At 46.4% G+C, this 22,042-nt stretch overlaps 1 protein-coding gene across 13 annotated transcripts in view; it reads right to left on the bottom strand.

The window, feature by feature from the left end:
- The window catches only part of CC2D2A (coiled-coil and C2 domain containing 2A), a 151,292-nt gene that overhangs the window by 123,949 nt on the left and 5,301 nt on the right, over nucleotides 1–22,042 (bottom strand). For 9 of the 13 annotated variants that reach the window (XM_045474508.1, XM_045474506.1, XM_045474503.1 and 6 more), the window contains exons 2-4: nucleotides 21,704–21,762; nucleotides 19,238–19,321; nucleotides 17,275–17,398 (exon numbers count right to left, since the gene is read on the bottom strand). In XM_045474508.1, coding sequence (XP_045330464.1) covers nucleotides 17,275–17,398; nucleotides 19,238–19,321; nucleotides 21,704–21,742 — 247 coding nt within the window. In that variant the 5' untranslated portion in view covers nucleotides 21,743–21,762. Of the gene's footprint in view, nucleotides 1–17,274; nucleotides 17,399–18,539; nucleotides 18,605–18,754; nucleotides 18,851–19,237; nucleotides 19,322–21,703; nucleotides 21,763–22,042 lie in introns of those variants that run through there. The other 4 variants (XM_045474509.1, XM_045474502.1, XM_045474500.1 and 1 more) reach the window with 4 other exon arrangements.

Genomic DNA, 22,042 nt, shown 5'->3' on the forward strand with positions numbered 1-22,042 from the left:
CTTCCCTCGCTAGTTAAAGAACATGCTTTCTAAAGGTTTTTATGGATTTGTTTCACTTGTTATGATTAATAAAGATTTACCAAATCCTGTAGTATGTTTATGTTTTTGTCAGTTGTGTACCATTGATAACTGTAATAATAGCACAATAAAAAATTCAGTTTGTTAGGGGCGCCTGGGTGGCTCAGTTGGTTGAGCGTCCGACTTAGGCTCAGGTGATGATCTCACAGCTTGTGGGTTTGAGCCCTGCATCAGGCTCTGTGCTGACAGCTCAGAGCCTGGAGCCTGCTTCAGATTCTGTGTGTGTCTCTCTCTCTGCCCCTCTCCCAATTGTGCTCTGTCTCTGTCTCTCTCAAAAATAAATAAGCATTAAAAAATTAAAAAAAAATTCAGTATAGAAATAGGTTACTTAAAATTCTTGGGGGGGGAGGGTTGGAATGAAGGAGCTTAAGAAGAAAGGGGAATGGTGTCAGATTTCCAACTGTTCAGGGCTTGTTTTTGGTTTTTGAAGGAGATTACAGTGGTCATCAAATCACTGTGCCATATAGATTCTTTAACAGTGATATAACATTTTTATTTTAAGACATTAATATTTATATTATTATATTTATATTGTATTACTATTTATCTATCTGTGTCATCAATAAAGTATTTAAAATATGACAGAATTCTTTTTAATGGCAACTTACATACAGCATAATTTTTATTGGGACAGTGGACAAAAGGGTTGGGAAAACATGGCCTGCCCTGCCCTTTTTTTTTTTTTTTTTTAATGTTCATTTATTTTTGAGAGGGAGAGAAAGAGAGAGCGAGTGGGGGAGGGTCAGAGAGAGGCGAAGACACAGAATCTGAATCAGGGTCCAGGCTCTGAGCTGTCAGCACAGAGCCTGAACTGGGGCTAGAACTCACGAACCCCGAGATCATGACCTGAGCCGAGATCAGACGCTTAACCAACTGAGCCACCCACGTGCCACTGGCCTGCCTTACCTTTTCCCCAAATAATCTCCTCCCGCTGTTATAATATTCCTGGATAGAATGTAAATATGGAGCTGGGGGGTTGGGAGAGCATCGGCACAGAAGCCAGCTGACCTTGGCAGGAAAAATTGGAGGGGAGCAGAGGTAATATCCCCAAGGCTTGAGAGGAAAAAACGTGATGAGTTGGACAATCATTTGGACTGTCATCGACTCTAACCACCTTCATATGGATGTAGGAAAATGGAGGGTCTTTCCAGCCACTGTCAGCCCTCTGTGAACATAGTGTGTCTTCAGCTGTCACACAGAAGAAACCCGGCACAAAGAAAGGGCCTCAGGTTAATGGTGGTTGTCACTAGGGTGAAAGAATGTGGGTGATTATTTTCTTCTATTTCCTTCTAATTTTTATCAAACAAAGGAGTAGCGGTTGTGAAAATTTAACTACATAAAATGAAAGTCCAAACAGGCTGAGAACAGCGGGCTGTGCCCTGTGTTTTGAGCCTCAGAGCTGCTGATAGTTCACATTTGCTGAGGGGTCTGGAGGGATTTCTGCAGTCACTTTCTTCTTTTCTGCTTCTTTATTTCACAGCCTCCTTAACATTTCCATTTCGTGTTAACTGAAAACGTGGGGCCTTTATCCTGGTGGATGTCTCCTTCTGACTCCGGGGTGCTGGGACCCCAGGACTGAGGCTCTGCCCCTTGCTCCCTCCCACATCTCTTTGTGTCAGCACACTTCCCAGGCTTGGGGATTGTTTTGGACTGAATGCTTTTGTCTCCCCAGAATTCATATGTTGAAGCCCTCACCCCCATGTGATGGTATCTGGAGGTGAAGCCTGTGGGAGGGTAATTAGGATTAGGTGAGGTCATGAGGGTAGGTCTCCCAAGATGGGATTAGTGTCCTTCTAAGAAAAGAAAGCCCAGAACTATGGCTCTCTGTGTCTCCACCATGTGAGGACACAGTGAGAAGACGGCCATCTACTAGCCAGGAAGGGAGCTCTTACCAGGAACTGAATGATCCTGAGCTTTGATCTTGGGCTTCCCAGCCTCCAGAACTGTGAGAAATAAATGTCTGTTGGTTGAGTCACCAGTCTGTGCTATTTCATTAGAGCAGCTGGAGCTGACTGAGACGGGGATCATCAGCGTGGGCAGGACTGAGCCTGGCCAGCCCTGCCTTCTGTCCCTGTGCTCCAACATCATCATGGTGGTGGGATAAGGCAAGGGGGCTTCAGACAGGGCTGAGATTCTGAAACGTGGCTTCATAGATATGGTTTGCCATGAAAATTCTGCCTACGGATGAGACTTCCACATTGCCTTGGGCAGAGCAGAAAAAATGTGAACCTCATTCAGGGGGGTCAGGGACTGTGTGAGAGGTGCCAGGGCAACTGAGTGGCCTCAGAACAAGCTTTGTGAACTTCCAAGAGGGAAAATAACATGTAAAGCTTCTGAACTTGGCGTATTTTTGCAGGCATTAATCTCTGTCAGGATACTAGTATTCTACAAACCCAATTTTGGACACGCTAGACTAGAGAATCTCCTCCAGTTTTCAAGGATTCAGCTGACAAATATGCATTGGGCACCTATTATGTGTATGGGACATGAAGGATAGAACGGTGAAGAGAACAAACAAATCCTCATCTTCATGGAGTGAATTTTCTGGCAGGGAAGGGAGACCACAAACAGGCCGTATATCTAGTACGTCTGATGGTAATAGGTGGTATGAAAACAAGTAAAACTGATCAGGGCGAAAGAAGGCTAGAAGGGAGGGGTGTAGTGCAGTTTAAGTGGAGTGGCCAAGCAAGGGCTTCTTAACTGACCGAGCCACCCAGGTACCCCTAACGGGCTTCACGGTGACATTGGAGCAGGTAAAGGAAATGAGGGATCAAGTCACGTGGATGACTGGGGGGATGGGCATTTTAGTTATAAGTCATATCTGGTACAAACACTCTGAGACAGGGCCATGCCTGATGTAGGACCAGAGCCGAAAGGGGAAACGTAAGGGTGGGAGATGGAATCCCAGGGTATCAGGTCGTAGAGATAAGGTGGAAACAAACTCTGTAGGTCATCCTACAAACTTTGGCTTAAACTCTGAGTCAGGTAAGAACCACTGGGGGGCTGGAGCAGAGGAGTGGGATGACCTTATTTTCCCAAGACCATTCTGGCTGCTGGGGGAGAACAGAAGCCAGGGCATCAGCTGAGATGCCGTGCGATACTCCAGTTGGGAGTTGGAGGTGGCTTGGATCCGCATTGGAGTGGTGGATAAGGTGGGAAATAGGCGTACTTTAGGTGTTTTTGGTCTATTCTGAAGGTAGAGTAAACAGGACTTATGGGGACATATCGATGGGGGCAGATGAAGACAGGGGTTAAGGGTGACCCAAGCCATGGAAGAATGAAATGTGTGTTTAGTGAGATGGGGAAGACTGTAGGACAAAGGGCTTGGAGGAGGAGATTGGGAGCTCAGCTTCAGTGGAGTAAAATCTGAGTTGTCTCAGGAGAGATCACAGACCTCGCTAAAGGTAAGAGCTAAAAGCATAAAACTTCTAGAAGAAAACAGGAGAAAAATGTCATGACCTTGGGTTAGGCAAATAATTTTTAGATATAATCCCCAATGCACAATCCATGAGAGAAAAAAAGTGATACACTTGACTTCAAAAGACATGATGAAGAAAATGAAAAGAGAAGCGCTTGGGTGGCTCTGTCGGTTGAGTGTCCGACTCTTGATTTCGGCTCAGGTCGTGATCCCAGGGTCGTGGGATAGAGCCCCGCATCTGGCTCCATACTGAGCATGGGGCCTGCTTAAGATTCTCTCTCTCCCTCCCTCTGCCCTTCTCCTCTGCTCAGCATGCTCTGTCTCTCTCTCTCAAAAAAAAGAAGAAAATAAAATAAAAAGATAAGATAGTTACTTGGAGAAAATATCTGTGGATTATGTATTGACAAAGTACGTGTATCCCAGAATATACAGAGAACTCTTACAACCTCACAGTGAGACAAAGAATCTGGTTAATAATGAGCAAAAATTTAAATAAACATTTTACTAAGATGATACAAAAATGGCTACTAATGAAAAAATACTATCATTAATCACTGGGGAAATACAAGTTAAAAGCACACTGCAATGCCTTTATACACCTTATAAAGACTATAATTAAAGACTGATGATACCATGTGTTGGCAACTCTCATAAACTGTCGGTGGGAGAGTAAATTGACAAAGCCGTTTTGTAAAACCGATTGGTAGTTTCTTAAAAGTTAAATATAAATGTATCATATGACCCAGAAATTCTACTACTTATCAAAAGGAATGAAAACATACATCCATGCAAAGACATGTTGCAAATGTTCTTAGCAGCATTATTCGTAAGAGCCCCAAACTGGAAATAATCCAAATGTCCACCAACAGGTGGTTGAATAAGTAAAATGTGGTGTATCTGTGTGATGGAAAAGAACTCAGCATGAAAAAGGGATGAAACATGGATAGATGCTACAACATTTCTGAATCTCAAAAAACATTGTGCTAAGTGAAAGACGCCAGACACAAAACACTGCAAACTGTATGATTCTGTTTACAGGAAATGTCTGGAAAAGCCATATTTATAGGGAGATAAAACAAACCAATGTTTGCCTAGGGCTGGGGTGGGAGTCAGGATTAACTGTAAATAGGCACACAGGAACTTCCCGGGGTGATGACGCATTCTAAAACTGGACTGTGGTGATGGTTGTCCAAATCTATACATTTCCTGACAATCATTGAATGGTATCCTGACAGCGGGTGAATGTGACGATATGCACACTAAACTTCAATAAAGCTATTAAAAATGTGAGTTGTCTCATTGGACAGGTGCACGTGGACATTGGGTAGAAGTCTGCCCATGTAGTCTGAAAGAGCCCTAGGCTGGGGATATACATTTGGGAGTGGTCAGTTACACACGTGATATGTATATGTTAGAATTTCAAGTCTTGAGATGAACAAGAGGATGAGTGTTGATGCAGGAAAAAGGGCCAGGCACTGAGTCTGGGTGCTCCAACATTTAGAGGTTGGGGGTGGAAGAACCAGCAAGGAGACGAGAGGTAGAGCCGGTGAGGGAGAAGTAAAATCAGAAGAGCAGGTTGCTGGCAGCAAAGAGCAAAAGGAGGAGGCAGCAGTGAACTCCACCGAATGCTGCTGAAGGTCAGGAAGATGAAGACTGGGAACTGACCAGTGAATTGGGCAAATGGGCAATTCACTGGCCACCTCAACGAGAGCAACGCCCGTGGCGAGTGGGAATGTGAGTCAGATTGGAGTAGGTTCAACACTAGAGACAAAAATAGGGGTAGATGACTTTGGAGCAGGGTCGCTCTCAAGGAGTCTTTTGGAAAATGCCTTTCCTGATAGCTAATAACGATGATTCTGTGTTTTTTTTTTTTTTTTTTTTGTATCTGTCGTACTCTTCCTTGAGATGGTCAGTGAGGTGTGGCCACGGGAGACCCAGGAGAGGCTCAGGAAACAAATTCATCACACCCCCCGAGTTCTAGAATCAGGAGGCATGGCACGCCATGCAGGGCCACATGGAATGACAGCAGGGTGGTCAGGAGGCGAAGACAGGAGCAATGTGAGACCTTAGGCTACGGTCTTTACTGGAATTACTGGAAAAAGGCAAGGTGGCGTTAGCAGTTTAGAGCTGGCTAGATTGAATTATTCTGGGGGGCTCTCAGCTACTATCTCTAGTTAGTTGCCTGGTGCCTGGCCCTGGGATGATGCAGGCAGAGGAATATTGCTTCCTGGGGTTGTACCCACCAGAAAATGGTGAGCTCTGGGTTGGTTAGTGAACATATCAAAGGCACACTCCACTCTGAGCCCTTTGCCACCTCTAAGAATTGGCTACAGTCTCCTCAACCCAGAAAGTTTTTTTTTTTTAAAGATCTCAAACATCATAAAATCCAGGAAAAAATTATGGAAACAATGTATTATTTATTCATTCTTGTTTTAATATGTTAATTTAGTCCCCTCCGTACCGGGTGAGGTAGCAAACGCCAGCGTTGGCGAACTTTTTGGCCGGAACATTCCCCAGCATGCCTGCTCTGACTAGAATGTTCTTTTGCTTCTCCAGCTGCTAGACTCCAAGGTAGCTGCCAAGACCCAGATCTTTTGGGCGGGTCTCCTCTGTGCCCCATACTGTACTTTGTAACATTTCTTTCCTGGGTCAGTCTCTCCAGGGCTGGATGGCTTTTAAAAAGTATGCCTAAAATGAATGATCTATTTCCTTAAGTTTGCATCAGATTTCGCCAGATTCCCTACTTTCTTTTCAACCAGTACTGAGAAGTTGGCTCTGAAATGATGCTTTAATCAGAGAAACCAACACGAATGAATGGAAAACAGATGTCAGTAATGAAGAAATTTATGTTCGTAAGACACTACTTAACATTTGATAGTTAGTCCCTTAAGAGATGGTATAAGTTGGAATCTTGGAGGAAATGTGTGTCCTTTTTTTCTAGATGTTTATTTGATTTGGAACTAGTGCCTGCTCAGTGAAATGCTTTCTTTATTTGGAATGTCATGACTATATGTATGTTTGAATAGCAGATTAGGAGCCAAAGCTTTCACTGCATGATTTATACTGCTGTTAATCAGGGGCACCTCTGAGCACGTGCTTGGTGCCCTGGAGAGGCCATATAATCCGTGGGCTGGTATCTGAGTATCCGAATACAGTCTGACTTTCACAACACCTGGAGGCCTGTAGGAGTGCTATAGTGTAGAGAGGGTTGCAGTTCAAGGTGAGGAGCTGGGCTGCTACCAGCAAGGGGGAGGCCAGACCCAAGAGAGGTTTAGGAAGTAAATGCCCAAAGGAGTCAAAGATCTGGATCCAGGAGAGCAGACCTGGTTACGGAGGATGTGGTGGGCGTGGTAGGGGTGGTAAGTCAGCACGTGTGAGCCCCGAACGTGGCCTTGAGCAAAAAGCAGAGAGGCCAGGTTGAGACATCTGTTCACTCAGTAAGCATTGTTGAGTGCCATCTGGATACGGGCCTTGTGCTAAGCAGAGCTGAAAGTCAGTCCCTACCTTCAAGAATTTCTAGTCCAGTGGAGAGGGGAAGTAATAAAAAGATGACTTCAGGGGGCGCCCAGATGGCTCGGTCGGGTAAGCATGTGACTCCTGATTTCAGTTCAGGTCATGATTCCATGGTTTGTGAGATCGAGCTCCACGTCAGGCTCTGTGCTGACAGGGCAGAGCCTGCTTGGGATTCTCTCTCTCTGCCCCTTCCCAGTGATCTCTCCTTCTCCCTCAAAATAGATAAATAAATGTTAACAAACAAACAAACAAAAAGAAAGATGACCTCAGACACTCACATGTGTGCAGGAGCCATGAAGTACAGAGAAGCTCTACTCAGCCCACACTGGGGCATGGGGGAAACTTTCTAAAGGAGGTGGTGTGTATATTGAGTTTTGAAAGGTAAGCAGCCAGGGTAAGAGAAACAAATAAACAAAAACCCCGAATAGAGAAGGGGTTAGTTTAGGTAGGGAGAGTAATGTAGGTGGTTCACCTGAATGACACTCTTTGGCGGGGGGGGGGGGGGGGGAGAAGAGGCACAGCCAGAGTGGCAGTCTTGTGAAGGCTCTATGCTGGCTCTATGCCCCGTATGAAGAGTCCCCTGGGGGCCTGGGGGCCACGGCTGACAGTGCTGATTGCAGGATTGCTACTGCACCTTCCGTGGGCAGCTGGAAACCCTTAGCCTTAAAGACCAGTCAGGCTTGGGACTTGGGGTGTCAAGTGATGCTGTAGTGTGGCCGTGAAGAGCACACAAGTCTATGGACTGGACTTGAAATCCTGGCTCCTCTTACCCTCTAGCTGGTGCTTCTCTCCGAACTCAGTTTCCTCGCCGATAAAACAATGTCTGAGAAATAATGTCGCCGTGCCTGCCCTGTCCTCGCACTCAAGAAAGGTAATTATTTTTGTTAGTTATTTGGCAACGAGTTCTTCTTTCAGCTGGAGGAGACAACTACGTGTGCACCAGACCCTCCGTAGGCGCGTTCTGTATATCATTTGATTTCACTGTCATAACTGCTGCATAATGTCAAGACTTTGATTATCCCCATTTTATAAATGAGGTTCCTTTGGTTTGGGAAGATGAGGTTATCGCTCAAGGTCCCGTGGTTGAAAGTCGTAACGAGTAGTAGGGAGTCTGATTTCAGCTCCTGTAGGTTTCAAGGAAGGTGTGCTGAATGGAAACATTTATCTCTTTTAATATCTTGGCGACATAATGGGATGTGGGCAAGGAAGAAGAATGAGGAATCTTGGTAGAAATCTTATCAGAAAGCTTGCTAAGTGGCTCAGAACATGAGCTTAAGCTCTCAAGAGTTCAAGACTGTCAAATTTATCATCTGTCTGCCTGCCTATCTATCTGTCTATCTACCTACCTACTTACCTACCTACCCTCCTATCACCTACCTATCTATCTTGGTGTGGGGATGCCTCAGGCAAACCACTAAGTGCTAAGGGAAAAAAGTAAAATGGAATCATGTGAGCTTAAAAAGTCCCATAGCGCTAACATAAACTGCCCTGTTGGGGCTAAGGAACCCACTGAATCTGAGGTTTCACCTAGGGAAATGTAAACAGTATTTATAAATGGGTCATGAGAGATAGCTTTGATGATCCATTTACACAGAGTATTAGCCCAGCCCAGTTTGGGGGTGTTGCCAGGATGTTTCGACATATAAAAATCAATCAATAGGATACACCTTGGTAACAGAACCAAGGACAAAAAACACATGATCCTCTCAACTGATGCAGAAAAAGCATTTGACAAAATTCAACATCATTTTATGATAAAAACATTCAACAGAATAGAGATAGAAGGGAACTACCTCAACATAGTGAAGGGCATATATGAGAGCCCACAACTAACATCGTGTTCAGTGGTGAACAACTGAAAACTTTTCCTCTTAAGATTGGGAGCGAGACAAGGATGCCTCCTTTCACCGCTCTGATTCAATGTAGTACTGGAATCCCCAGCCAGAGCAGTGAGGCAAGTGCCACAGACTGAATGTTTGTGTCCTCCCCAAATTCTGATATTGTAACCTAACCCCCAGTGCGATGGCATTTGGAATTGGGGCCTTTGGGAGGTAATTAGGTCATGAGGGTTCCACTCTCATGAATGGGATTAGTGCCCTTACAAAAGAGATCCCAGAGAGCTCCCTTGTGCCTTCTACCATTCCTCAGGGCAGGAGGACAGCCATCTGTGAATCAGGAAGTGGGCCCTCCTTACCATGTACTAAATCTGCCAGGTCATTGATCTTGAACTTCTCAGCCTCCAGAACTGTGGGAAATAAATTTCTGTTCTTTATGAGCCACCCAGTCGGTGGCATCTGTTACAGCAGCCCAGACACATTAACAGTGCAAGAAAAAAGCTACAAAGGCATCCTAAATTGGAAAGGAAAATAGAAAACTATCTGCGCTTGCAGATGACGTGGTCTTACACTCAGAAAACTCTACAGATTATACACAAAAGAACTGTTCAGCCAAGTTGCAGGATATAACATCGACATGAAAAACTCAGCTGTGTTTCCATCCACTAACAACAAAAAAATTTAAAAAGGAAATTAAGAGAACAATTCCATTTAGAATACCATGACAAAGAATAAAATATTTAGGAAGAAGCTTCACCAAGGAGGCAAAAGACTTGTGCACCGAGAGCTGCCAAACATTGCTGAAAGAAATTAAAGACACAAATAAATGAAAAGACATCTCACGTTCATGTATTGGAAAACTTAACACTGTTAAAATGTCAGTACCACCCAAGGTGATCTAGAGATTTAATGCAATCCCTATCAAAATCTGACTGACATTTTTCACAGAAAGAAAGAAATTCATCCTTAATACATATGGAATATTAAAGGACCCTGAAATACCCAAAATGATTTTGAAAAAGCATTGGCATTCTCACACTTCCTGATTTCAAAACATATCGCAAAGCTACAATGATCAAAACAGCATGGTGTTGCATAAACAAGACATACAGACCAATGGAAGAGATAGAGAACCCAGAAATAAATCTTTGCGCATATGGTCTTCAACAGGGGTGTGAAGTCACTTAATAGGGAAAGAACAGTCTCTTCAACAAATGGTGTTGGGAAACTGGCAATTCATACGCAAAAGAATGAACTTGGGCCCTTACCTTACATCATATAAAAATGCAATCCAATGGATTAAAGACCTACATGTAAGACCCAAAATTATAAAACTCCTAGAAGAAAACATAGAAGAAATAATTCATGACATTGAATTTGGCGTTGATTTGTTAGATATGTCACTAAAAGCACAACCAAGAAAGGCAAAAACAGAGAAACAGGACTACCTCACACTGAAAAACTCTTGTGTGTCAAAGGACACAATCAATGGGAGAAAATATCAGCAAACCATGTATCCAATAAAGGGTTTATTATACAGAATACGTGAAGAACACCCATAACTCAACAGCACCCAAAACAAAGAACTTGATTTGAAAGTGGAAAAGGATAGACATTTCTCCAAGCATGATATACACAAGGTCAACAAGCACATGAAAAGATGCTCAACATCACTAATCATCAGAATAATGCAAATCACAACCACAGTGAGGTGTCAGCTCCCATCCATGAAGATGGCCCGTGTAGAAACAATGCAAGCGGCAGATAACGAATGTTGACAAGGATGTGGAGAAACTGGAAACTTGGTGCAGTGTGGGTGGGAATATAAAATGATGCACCCGCTACGCGAAACGTATGCCGGTTCCTCAAAAACGAAGCATGGACCTACCATCTGAAGTGGCATTTTCACTCCGTGCTTCGTGCTTCTTTCAAAAGAATTGAAAGCAGAATCTTGAAGATATATTTGCACATTCGTGTTGACAGCAACATTATTCACAATAGCCAAGAAGAGGTAGAAGCAATCCAAATGTCCATGAAGGATGAATGTATCAGCAAAATGCAACACATACATGCACTGAAATATTATTCAGCCTTAAAAAGGAACAGATTCCTGTCACATGCTATAATAAGGATGGACCTTAAAGACATAAACGCTAAGTGAAATAAGCCAGTCACAAACACAAATACTGTATGATTTTACTGATCTGAGGTACCTAAAATCGTCAAATTCATTGTAATAGAAAGAAGAATGGAGGGTGCCAAGGGACGAAGGCAGGGGAAGTGGGGAGTTACTGTTTAATAGGTAAAGAGCTTTGGGGGCCCTGGGTGCCTCAGTTGGTTAAGCATCCAACTCTTGACTTCAGCTCAGCCAATCATTTCATGGTTCATGAGTTCAAGCCCCGAAGCGCAGAGCCTGCTTGGGATTCTCTCTGTCCTCCCTCTGCGCCCCTACTCAAAATAAAAAAATAAACTTTAAAAAATTAGGCGCAGAGGTTCAGTTTTGCAAGATGAAATAGTTCCAGGGATCTGGTGCACAGCTATGTGAATACAGTTAGCTCTACTGAAGTGTGCATTTAAAAATGATTAAGATGGTGGGGTGCCTGGGTGGTTCAGTCCGCTGAACGTCAGACTTCGTCTCAGGTCATGATCTCGCAGTTCATGGGTTCGAGCCCTGCGTGGGGCTCTGTGCTGACAGCTCAGAGCCTGGAGCCTGCTTCAGATTCTGTGTCTCCCTCTCTTTCTGCCCCTCCCCTGCTCCCGCTCTGTCTTTCTCTCAAAAAAAAAAAAAAAATGAATAAACATTAAAAAAATGATTAAGATGGCAAATTTTGTGTTATGTGTATTTTTGCCACAATTAAACACACATATAGATATCTCGAAGGCAAAAAACCCAAAACAAAACAAGAAAAAGGATCCCTAAATGTGGCAAAATCTTGTTAATTCTTGAATATGGTGCTGGGCATATGAGGTTCACTGGATTATTATTATTATTATTTTTAAGTAAGCTGTACATCCAACGTGGGGCTCAAACTCAACCCTGAGATCTGGAGTCACATGCTCCTCTGAACCAGCCAGGCCCCCTATTTCACTGAATGCTATTTAATTCTGTGCACATTTGAATTTTCCTAATGAAAAATACAGGCCCCCAAGGGTATTATGTTTAGGATCTTAAAGATGTGGCGCTTGCCTTGGTGATACTTGATTTACCTTGAGAATATCAAAAAGCTATTTTGATAACCAGACGCATAAAGCCCGAGTAGATGGGCTAAAGAGTTGTGAGCAGAGGGAATACATTTGTACTTCCCGTTTTGCTGGGAAAAAAATCATAAAAGGGGTCGAGGAAGAAATGTGCCTGGGTGATAAACACTCCTGTCTCCAAAGAGCAGTCGGCCTACCCGGTCTCACTGTAGAGCGGAGAGCACCCCGTCCCTGTGCCTCCAGCCTCGCCCAGCAAGGACGACGGGGTGGCGGGGAAGGTGCTTTCTTACCATCAGGCCTCTGTAGTTTTACTCTCATGTCCTTAATCAGCTAGTTCTCCCACAAGCCGACAACACCTGAGAGGGTAGGACCCTGTCTGAGGTGCTCGTTCTTACACTGCTGGGCACAGTTGTTCCATAAATGTCACCGGGCCCCAATCCTGCCCCAAGTATCGCTCTGGGCACTGGGGTTGGGTTCAGTCATGAATGAAGAAGACGAAGTCCTGCTCTCAGGGGCAGTTCGCAAACAGTTGCTTGGAACATGCTGGGGGCGGGTGCGTGCTCTAGGGGAAAACAGAACCCTGGGAAGGACAGAATAGGTGACGAGGTGAGAAAGTGCTATTTTTTTTTCAATTTTTAATGTTTTATTTATTTTTTGAGGCGGGGAGGGATAGAGAGAGGGAGACACAGAATCTGAAGCAGGCTCCAGGCTCTGAGCTGTCAGCACAAAGCCCAACGCAGGGCTTGAACCCATAAACCGTGAGATCATGACCTGAGCTGAAGTCGGATGCTTAACTGACTGAGCCACCCAGGTGCCCCAGAAAGTGCTCTTTTTAAAAAAAATTTTTTTAAAGTTTTATCTGTCTATCTATCTATCTATCTATCTATCTATCTATCATCTATCTATTTAGAGAAAGACAGAGACAGCTCGAGCAGGAGAGTGGCAGGGAGAGAGGGAGAGAGGGAGGGAGAATCCCAAGCAGGCTCCACGATGCCAGCTCAGAGCCAGACGTGGGGCTCAAACCCATGAACTGTGAGATCATGACCTGAGCCGATACCAACAGTCGGATACTCAACCGTCTGAGCCCCCCGGGGCCTCAGGAAAGTGGTCTTTTAGACAGATGGTCAGCAAAAGCTTCTCCTGCCCCCAAGCCTCCCCTGACCTCCAGACCCCTACATCCACCTCCACCTGGACATCCGGCAAACTCTGTCTTTTCCTCATTTTACCCCAAACCCATTCTTTCTGCCATCTTCCTCTCTCTGTAAATGGCAACTGCATTTTCCCACTTGCTCAAGTTAAAAAGCTGACGTCGTCCTTCCTGCTTTCAAAGCTCCTGTTCAGTCCAGCCATGAACCCCATTGTCTCTACCCTCCAGATGCCCCAAGTCCCACTTTCTTTCCACCTCTTCCACTACTTGGTCCCAGTACCCCCCCCCCCACTGCCCACTTGGATGTTGTCTCTGCTCTTCACCTGGTTCTCTGTTCTGTTCTTGCACCTTCCAGAGTCAATTCCTTAGTACAGCAGCCTGCACCCTTAAGTCTGAGCACACCCTCCCCTGTCCCTCATTGCACTCAGACTGAAAGTGTAGGGGCCCCGAGGCACCTCCCTTCTCCTCTCATTTCCCACTTGTACTCTCTGCTCACTCTGTCAGCCACTCTGGCTTCCTTGCTGGTCCTAAAACATACCGAACACACTCTTGCGTTAAGAGCACTTTTCTCAGGGGTCTCCCATTTGCTCCAGGCTCAAAGATGGTCTTGCTGGAGAGGCCTTCCCATGATGATACAATAGCAACCCTCCCTCTCATCCCTGAGGCGTCCCATCCAGCTTATTCTTTATCTTTGTAGCACCCCTACCCCTGGCCATACTCTATACTCATCATGTCTATTTCATTTTCTCCTTTTCCCTTTCACCCCCAACTGGAATATAAACTCTGGGGAGGTATTAAGGCATTCTCTTCTTGTTCCTGTTTTGCAAATAAAGAAACTGAAGTTTAGGGAGATGGAGGAAATTGCCCAAGAGGGTAGGAAAGGGACAGGTAGAGAGACTGGTACCCACACTTGTCTGACCCCAAAGACCATGGGCTTTTTGTTTGTTTAAAGTTTATTTAGTTATTTTGAGAAAGAGGACAAGCAGAGGAGGAGCAGAGAGAGAGGGAGAGAGACAGAATCCTAAGGAGGCTCCACGTTGTCAGTGGGGCTCGAACTCATGAACTATAAGATCCTGACGTGAGCTGAAACCAAGAGACAGACACTTAACCGACTGAGCCACCTGGGCACCCCCAAGACCATGGTCTTTATTGTTACAGCTCTCCTGCCTTCCTGCCACAAGCTTATTGAAGACATGGTTGGGGAGCTTTCCTCGGGTGGGCACCAGAGCCTGGGAGTGCTCAGGTGGTCACGAGGCTTTCAGGGGTCAGTAAGCGGTCACCCAGGTGGGGAGATGGGAGAAAAGGAGAAACAACTGGAAGGGGCCAGAGTGCATAGGGTCTTGGAACCCAGAACAAAGAAAGAGTGTGGATTTTATGCGATGCTTATCACAGATTTCTGAGTGGGAAAGTGATATACAGAAGGTTTTTTTTTTTTTTTTAATGTGTATTTATTTTGAGGGAGAGAGAGTGTGTGAGCAGAGGAAGGGCAGAGAGAGAAGGAGAAAGAGAGAATCCTAAGCAGGCTCTGCACTGTCAGCACAGAGCCCGACACGGGGCTTGAACCCACGAACCCTAGCACTGTGAGATCATGACCTGAGCCAGAATCAGGAGTTGGACACTTAACCAACTGAGCCTCCCAGGCAGCCCCTAGGGCCAGACTTCTAACAAATGGCAAAGGTGTGCAACTTCCCAGGCACGGCTGCCTGCACCTTGCTCAGGACACACCGTTTTCTGCCCACATTTGTGGGTTTCCAAGCCGTCTGTCCGGAATCCTCTTTCAGCAGTGCTACCTCTAGACTCCCACACACCCTTCAGCCTGAGCTCCTCCATTGCTCTGTCTCAGCCTAGACCCCTTGCCGGGTTTCTCAGAGCTCTTCGTCTTCCCCTGTCCCTCATCTGTCTTTCGCCCTACTGTGCATCGGCATCATGGATGAAATCCATTCGGCTCTCTCGACCACATGGCTAGCTTTCTGCTGGTCTTGGCCTCTCATTTCTGACTGATGCCTGGCCCCACAGGCTTCTTATCCACCAGATGCCCCCACCTCAGTCCTAGGGGTGTCTTCTTTGCCCCTTGGCCCACCAGTGCTGCGAAATTAGCAATAGTTGTAGCTCTATCCAGGGACATCCAGCTACCCGCTAGTCATGACCTCGTTGAGGCAGGCGGATCCTAGCTCTCTATTGTTCTATTGTTCTCCTCTTCTCCAAATCAGAAATCATGGGTTTTGTTTATATTTCACTTTGGACCAATGCAAACTCCAAAAGTCTTTTCTCGCCTTGTAAAAAACCCCTTCGTCACTGTGTGTTTATCTATGTAATATACTAGTGTCTACTATTTGAATATTTATAACAGTACATACTATTTAAAATACTTCTACACCCTTTTTTGATTTCATCCTCACATCACTCCCATGGTGATCATAAATAGTATTTTCCTCATTTTAGGAATAAGGAAAGAATTGACTTTTTGGTAAGAGTCTTATTATTGGCCAACCCCTCTGACACTTTTTCCCTTGATTTAAAAATAACTATTTGAGGGGGACTTGAGTGGCTCAGTCGGTTATGCTTCTGACTCTTGATTTTGGTCAGGTCATGACCTCACAGTTCAGGGGACTGAGCCCACGTCAGGCTCTGCCATGACAGCCCCAAGCCTGCTTGGGATTCTCTCTCTCCCTGTCTCTCTGCCCCTCTCCCACTTGACCGTGTGTGCTCTCTTTCTCTCTCTCTTTCTCTCCCCAAATAAAACATAATCTTAAAAAAGTAACTATTTAAATATTCAATAGCTGTGCTATGGACTGAATTGTGTCTCCACACAATTTATATGTTGAAGCCCTAATGCCCACTGTGACTATTTGGGGAGAGGGCCTCTGAGGAGGTAATAAAAGTTAGACGAAGTCACACAGTGGGACCCTGATATGATAGGATTGATGTCCTTACAAGCAGGGACACCCGAGTGAGCACACAGGGAGATGGCAGCCACCTGTAAGGCAGGCAGAGAGGTCTCACTGGAAACCCACTGCTCTGGCACTTTGATCTTCACCTTCCAGCTTCCAGAATTATGAGAACATGGATGTCTCTTGTTTGAACCACCCGGTCTATGGTATTTTGTTATGGCAGCCAGAGCTAAGACAAGTTGTAATCTTTCATAAAGAATACTTTTGAGCAGTCACATAAAGAAGTAACTATATGGGGTAAAGTTTGGTTCTGTTTTACTAATTTGTAACAGTCCTATGATATCATCGCTCTTTGATGGGAACCACATTTTTCTTAAGGTTGGACTTGGGATGAGCTTGCTTCCAAAGCCTTCTGGTTTCCAATAGTTACTTTATGCCCCAGCCCTGCTGTAGGGAAACGGGGTGACAATTGTGTAATGATTGCTTAACAACTGAAAAGTGTAACACACCTTTTTCTCTTGTCTAATCCACTTTTCATGAAAAGCAACAAGTAAAGGGTGATCCTTTTTCCTACAATGAGCGGATAACTAATGATTGTCCATGATAGTGGAGGTTCTTGGAAGGGGGAATTCAAGCCACACTTTTTGGATTTGCACTTTTTGGATTTGGATGGCTTCCTAACCATTTCACCCTACCTTGAATTTCTACGAATTTGATCACCTGTACTATTTTTTAAAAATGTTTCTTTATTGATTTTGAGAGAGAGAGAAAGAAAGAGAGAAAATGCAGGGGACAGGTAGAGAGAGGGAGAGAGAGAATCCCAAGCAGCTTCCCTGCTATCAGCAGAGAGCCCGACGTGGGGCTCGATCTCATGAACCACAAGCGAGATCATGACCTGAGCCGAAATCAAGAGTCGGTGCTTAACCGACTGAGCCACCGAGGTGCCCTCACCTGTGCCATTTTTATTTCAAGTGACACTTCCAAACATATATGCTTAGAGAAGTACGTCCTGAAACTATGTGTCCTGTCTCCTAGACAGATGCTAACCTAGGAGAGTACCCACAGAGTTGGGGTGCAGTGGGGGAGGGGTGGTAGCCATGTATGAAAAACATTACCCATTAAAAATCCCATATTGCTCTGTGCTGATGACAATAGGCAATAAACACTGGCTGAACTGAACTGGGGGACACTTACTCCGGGGGCCTCGACGGGTGGTCATGCTCAGGGGGCGAGTGTCAGAATCTTCCTGCAGGGGCTCCGGCTGGTTGCCTAGGTGGGGATTTTCAGACACCATTTCCTCGGGGCCAGCGGCGGGCAGCTGTGGGCAGAGGGGCAGAGGTTGTTACCCCCAGGGCTTGGGTTGACACAGATCTTATCTGGGGATGAGGTGGGTCACTCAGTGAGGGGACAAGCCTTAGTACTATTCATATCTAGATAACCGTGGTGCTGTCACCTGTCAGAAAAGGGGTGCCAACCTTGAGTTCGTCTAAGAAGGTTCTCGTTAAATTACTGAGGCATCCCCAAATAAAATAAATACTTCCACTATTTCTATGAATAATGTGCAGACCTTTGCAGAAATTGGGTGGAAAGGGGGAGCAGGAAAGCCACGGCCAAAACTATGTGATCCCAACCCCAAATCTTTTGGAAACAGCTGCCAAAGTGTCTTCGGGAAATTCAGGGCAAACGACAGCCTATGGCTCCTTCCCCAGGCTGTCAGAGGACAGGCCAGTGAGCAGAGATGACAGTGGAGGCCAAGGCTGAGAGATGGCCTTTGGGGCCAGACAAAGGCTTGCCTCTGAACTCAGATGAACTGAGGGACTCGGGGCAAGTTATTTAACTTCCTCGCTTCCTTCCTTCTTCATCTGTAGAACAAGGGAGTTGAAGACAGCGGGTGCACGAGATGCTACTTTGTATCGGCCACGGTGCAAAGCACGGGCATTGTGATTCAAATAAATGGCCTGGGGTGGACCCCAGGCACCGACCGGAAAAAAAAAATCTCCCAAATTCCATTCTGAGGTGCCGCTGGGGTTAAGCGACGGTACTCTGGATTTCTTCCAACACCCCCCAAACCTCTCCTGCTCCAAGGTCTGCAGTCTGGGCTCCTGCACGGGTTACATCCAGGAGCCTGTGCCTAGGAGGGCAGTGCCAGGTACCATGCTCCCCCCTCCCAGTCCCTGCCTCTCTCTCTCCTGTGCCTGTGGCCCAGTAGCTAAGGACGTGTACCCATCCCGGCGGTACTCTGGGTCGCCTGCCCTGGCTGCAGAGCCTCTGGGGGACCCTGCAGGAAGGGGTCAAAGCTCCCCGAGTGGCCAGAGAGACTGGCCACGTGGCTGGCCGCCCCCCTCCTCCCCCGGCTGCTCCATCCGAGCTGCGCAAACAGAGGCCACCCCTCGGCCCAGCTGGCCCCACCGGAGTGCGGTGGGGCACAGAGAGGGGGCTTGTCCCCCGACTGCGGCTACCTCGGTGCCTTCCCCGCGTCCACACCTCCTCACGTCCCAGCCACCCTCTCCAGGCAGCCCCATCACGTGGGTGCTGGCTCAAAATGGCGCTCCCTTCCTTCCCTCCCCTGCTGGCATCTCGATGCTTCCAAGCAAGTTGCCCCTCCAAAGAGATCTTCCCTGCCTCTCCTCCTCAGAGGAGAGGGGCTCCTGGCCGTTGGGGGACAGTTATTTACCTTGAGAAGGCTGGCCTTGCAGGGGGATGCTCTCAGCCGAGGAGGGTCACTTCTGAGGAGAGCTGGATGGGGGGGGGGGGGGGCGGGCGCTCTGGTTTAGACCGAAGCTGAGCTCGGGCTTGGAATTGGAGAAAGGGGGAGCGCCCCATGATTAGTAATCCTGCACTGCCATCTATCGCCGGCCTCAGTTCATGGCCTTTGAGGACAACAGTAAAAAGCCTCTGTCCCTCTTTTCTGGGCTTCTCTCAGGAGATGGGAGAAACCTCAGAGGGAAAATGCCCGGGGTACTGACCACAGCGTCCCTGTGAGGGTCACCCTTAAGGCCCCACACAGGTCCCACACCCTGCACCTTCCCCCTGCACCTTCCCCCTGCACCTTTTCCAGGGTGCCCCGGGGAGGATGTGTGGTCCCCTGAGGGTGCCCACACCTTGTCAATTGGCAGGCCAATGCACAGGCAGACACAGGGTCCCCAGCACCACATACCCGTTTCTTCCTTTTCTGTCTTGCCATCTTTGAGGTCTTCTTCTGGCTTCCCACACCTGTATCCTCATCATTTTCATCGAACTCCTTTGTAAAAATGTAAATGGAAGAGTGGTCACTGAGTCTGTGTGTAAGCTGGGGAATGGCGGTAAGAGAGGAAGAGGGGTGCATTTTACGTATTCAAATTAAAATCACCATCCTGCCCCCACCCCTAAAGTTGAGTATGGGCAAAGGGACAGTTGACATGGTCTAAGCAGCTACCAGCCTCTACTCTTCTCAAAGCAGACATGGTCTTGAAAAGTTGTATCCATTTTTTTTTTTTTTTTTTTTTTTATGTATCCAAATGGAAACATCATAGATGAGATGATCTGGGAGCCTCCATCGCTCACCCCTACAACATCTGCCGTGCTTCTGGCCCTGGGGACACACAGATTCTTGCTGCCCTCAAAACTCACAATCTAATGAAGGCCAAAAACAAGGGACCCTGCCAGGACAGCTGGTGTGGCCAGACAGAGGACCCCAGCACAGGATGACATGGGAATCAAACCAGGGGTTTCAAGGGCCGGGTTCCTCTGCCCCCAGCCTCAGTCTCAGGTACAGAATAATAAGGATATATGTTAAATCGTCACGAAGTCTCAATTCAAAGACAAAGTTCGTGGGTTTTCTTGAAAACAGAAATTCTTTCACAGTGCAAACTTTTTCTTTTTCTTTTTCCTCATGACGCTTTCTAAAGTTTTGGTGAGAAGATGTTAGAGCTGAATGCTCTCAAGTGTTCAAGCTGCAAACTTCTCTGGTCCTAGACCTCTGCAAACTGGGGCACCACCTCTGGGCGTAGAAGAATTGCAAGGTAAACCTGGAACCTCTCCCTGTTACACCGAGTTCATTAGAAAGGTGTTCAAAGTGAAATTGGGATTTTATTTTATTTTTTTAATACTGAAATAAACTTGGAACACAAAGGATGGATTTTAATGATAAGATTTAAGATTTCAAAGAAATGTCAAGCAGGTTGCTGAGTCAGCCTCCAACTGCACATCCTGCCCTTGGCCGTGGAGGTTGGAGAAGATGAGAACTTTGGTTGGTGGAGGGAACCCACGTCCTGACCAGCCAATGGGCATAGCTTGGGCTTGTCTTTTGTCCAAGGGACCTGAGATCTCTGATTCATCCTCTGGGTGAAAGCCCCATCCTCACTGGGCCTCCTGATTCAGGGTCCCCAGGTAGGGAGTATTCTTAGCTTAGGGGTTCACCAACTTAGATTATAAAATGTTGCTAACATTGAGGTGTGCAAGTGTGGTCCTTAGCTCATGTCTAAGTTCTCACTGGCTAGAATGGATTTGTGAGGAAATCTAGGCCTTTTTTTTTTTTTTTTTAATTTTTTTTTTTTTCAACGTTTATTTATTTTTGGGACAGAGAGAGACAAAGCATGAACGGGGGAGGGGCAGAGAGAGAGGGAGACACAGAACTGGAAACAGGCTCCAGGCTCTGAGCCATCAGCCCATAGCCTGACGCGGGGCTCGAACTCACGGAGATCGTGACCTGGCTGAAGTTGGACGCTTAACCGACTGCACCACCCAGGCGCCCCAAATCTAGGCCTTTTTAATTGCTTTGTTTTGTTTTGTTTTGTTTTGTTTTGTTTTAGTTTATTTTCCTTTCCAATAATGTTTTGATTCTCTATCAGTGGAAAACTATCCAGTAGGACCTCAAATTAGGTAGAACGGAAACTCCCTGAGGGCACAGGGTTTTTGTTTTGCTGCGGTATCCCCAGGGACCAGCGACACAATAAATATTCGTTGCGTGAATAAGAGGATGTACATTTATGTGGTTTGAAGGTACTTGATATCTTGCTTAAAGTTAACCTGTGTGGTTGTAGCTGGGTAATGTGGTTCCTTCAGGCTTTAGAAAACAGCGTGTCTTCTCCGTTTCGGCCTCTATGGTCTCAAGTCAGCGGGCCCTGCAGACAGGAGAGAAGCTGCGGTTGAGAGACTTTCTCCTCTGTTCTGAGGTCTACGGTCTCCAAGTAGGAGACGGGCTCCCTTCTCTGTTGTTGATAGTGTTTAATGATGGTTTGTACACGATGAGTTAGAAATGGCAGGACTCCACGAGACAGGATTTTACTGGTGGTTATGATCTACAACTGGTTCCTTCAGCCTGAAGTTTTCTACAAATCAATGTGCTGCCGCAGAGCTGACTCAGTAGCAGGTGGTCACTCCGAACAGCTGTGTGTCACGAAATGGTGACCGGGCAGCTTCAGAGCATTCGTGTAGAGGTGAGCCCCTGGAATGTCTGCAGGGACGCGTTTCTTACGCCATCAGGCCCCGTCTCCACCGCGTGCCTGACATAGCGCCCTCTGCATTCAGTAGGCGTGCAATAAAGGCCTGTTGCTGGCCTAACTTCCTTCCTCACAAAGACGTGTGACATAAGTGCAATGCACACACAGCCACACCTTCAGGGGACATCTAAGCAACCGCTTACCTCTGTGATTATTTTCACTTTTTCTTCCTTGGGATTCATTTTGGCTGCAGTGTCTGCTCCTGGACAGGGAATCAAAACAAAACAAAACAAAGAAGTCAGGCCTTTGAAAATCAGTGAAACATCTTTCTTACTACCGATGTCTATGAGGCTGACCTCTGTGTTAGAGCAGACGGTCCATTCCCAAGGAATATGTGCTTGCAGACCCAGATTGGTGGAGATGAGCCCCAGAGGAAAAGGAAGGATGCCAGACCCTTCTGGCCCCATGGGCCTGGCAATGAGCCCAGCAATGAACCTGGTGCCACTGGGCAGCAGGTGGGAGTGAGGAAATTCTGCCCTTGG

The sequence above is a fragment of the Leopardus geoffroyi genome, chromosome B1 (assembly GCF_018350155.1).
Source record: "Leopardus geoffroyi isolate Oge1 chromosome B1, O.geoffroyi_Oge1_pat1.0, whole genome shotgun sequence".
NCBI classification, from domain to species: domain Eukaryota; kingdom Metazoa; phylum Chordata; class Mammalia; order Carnivora; family Felidae; genus Leopardus; species Leopardus geoffroyi.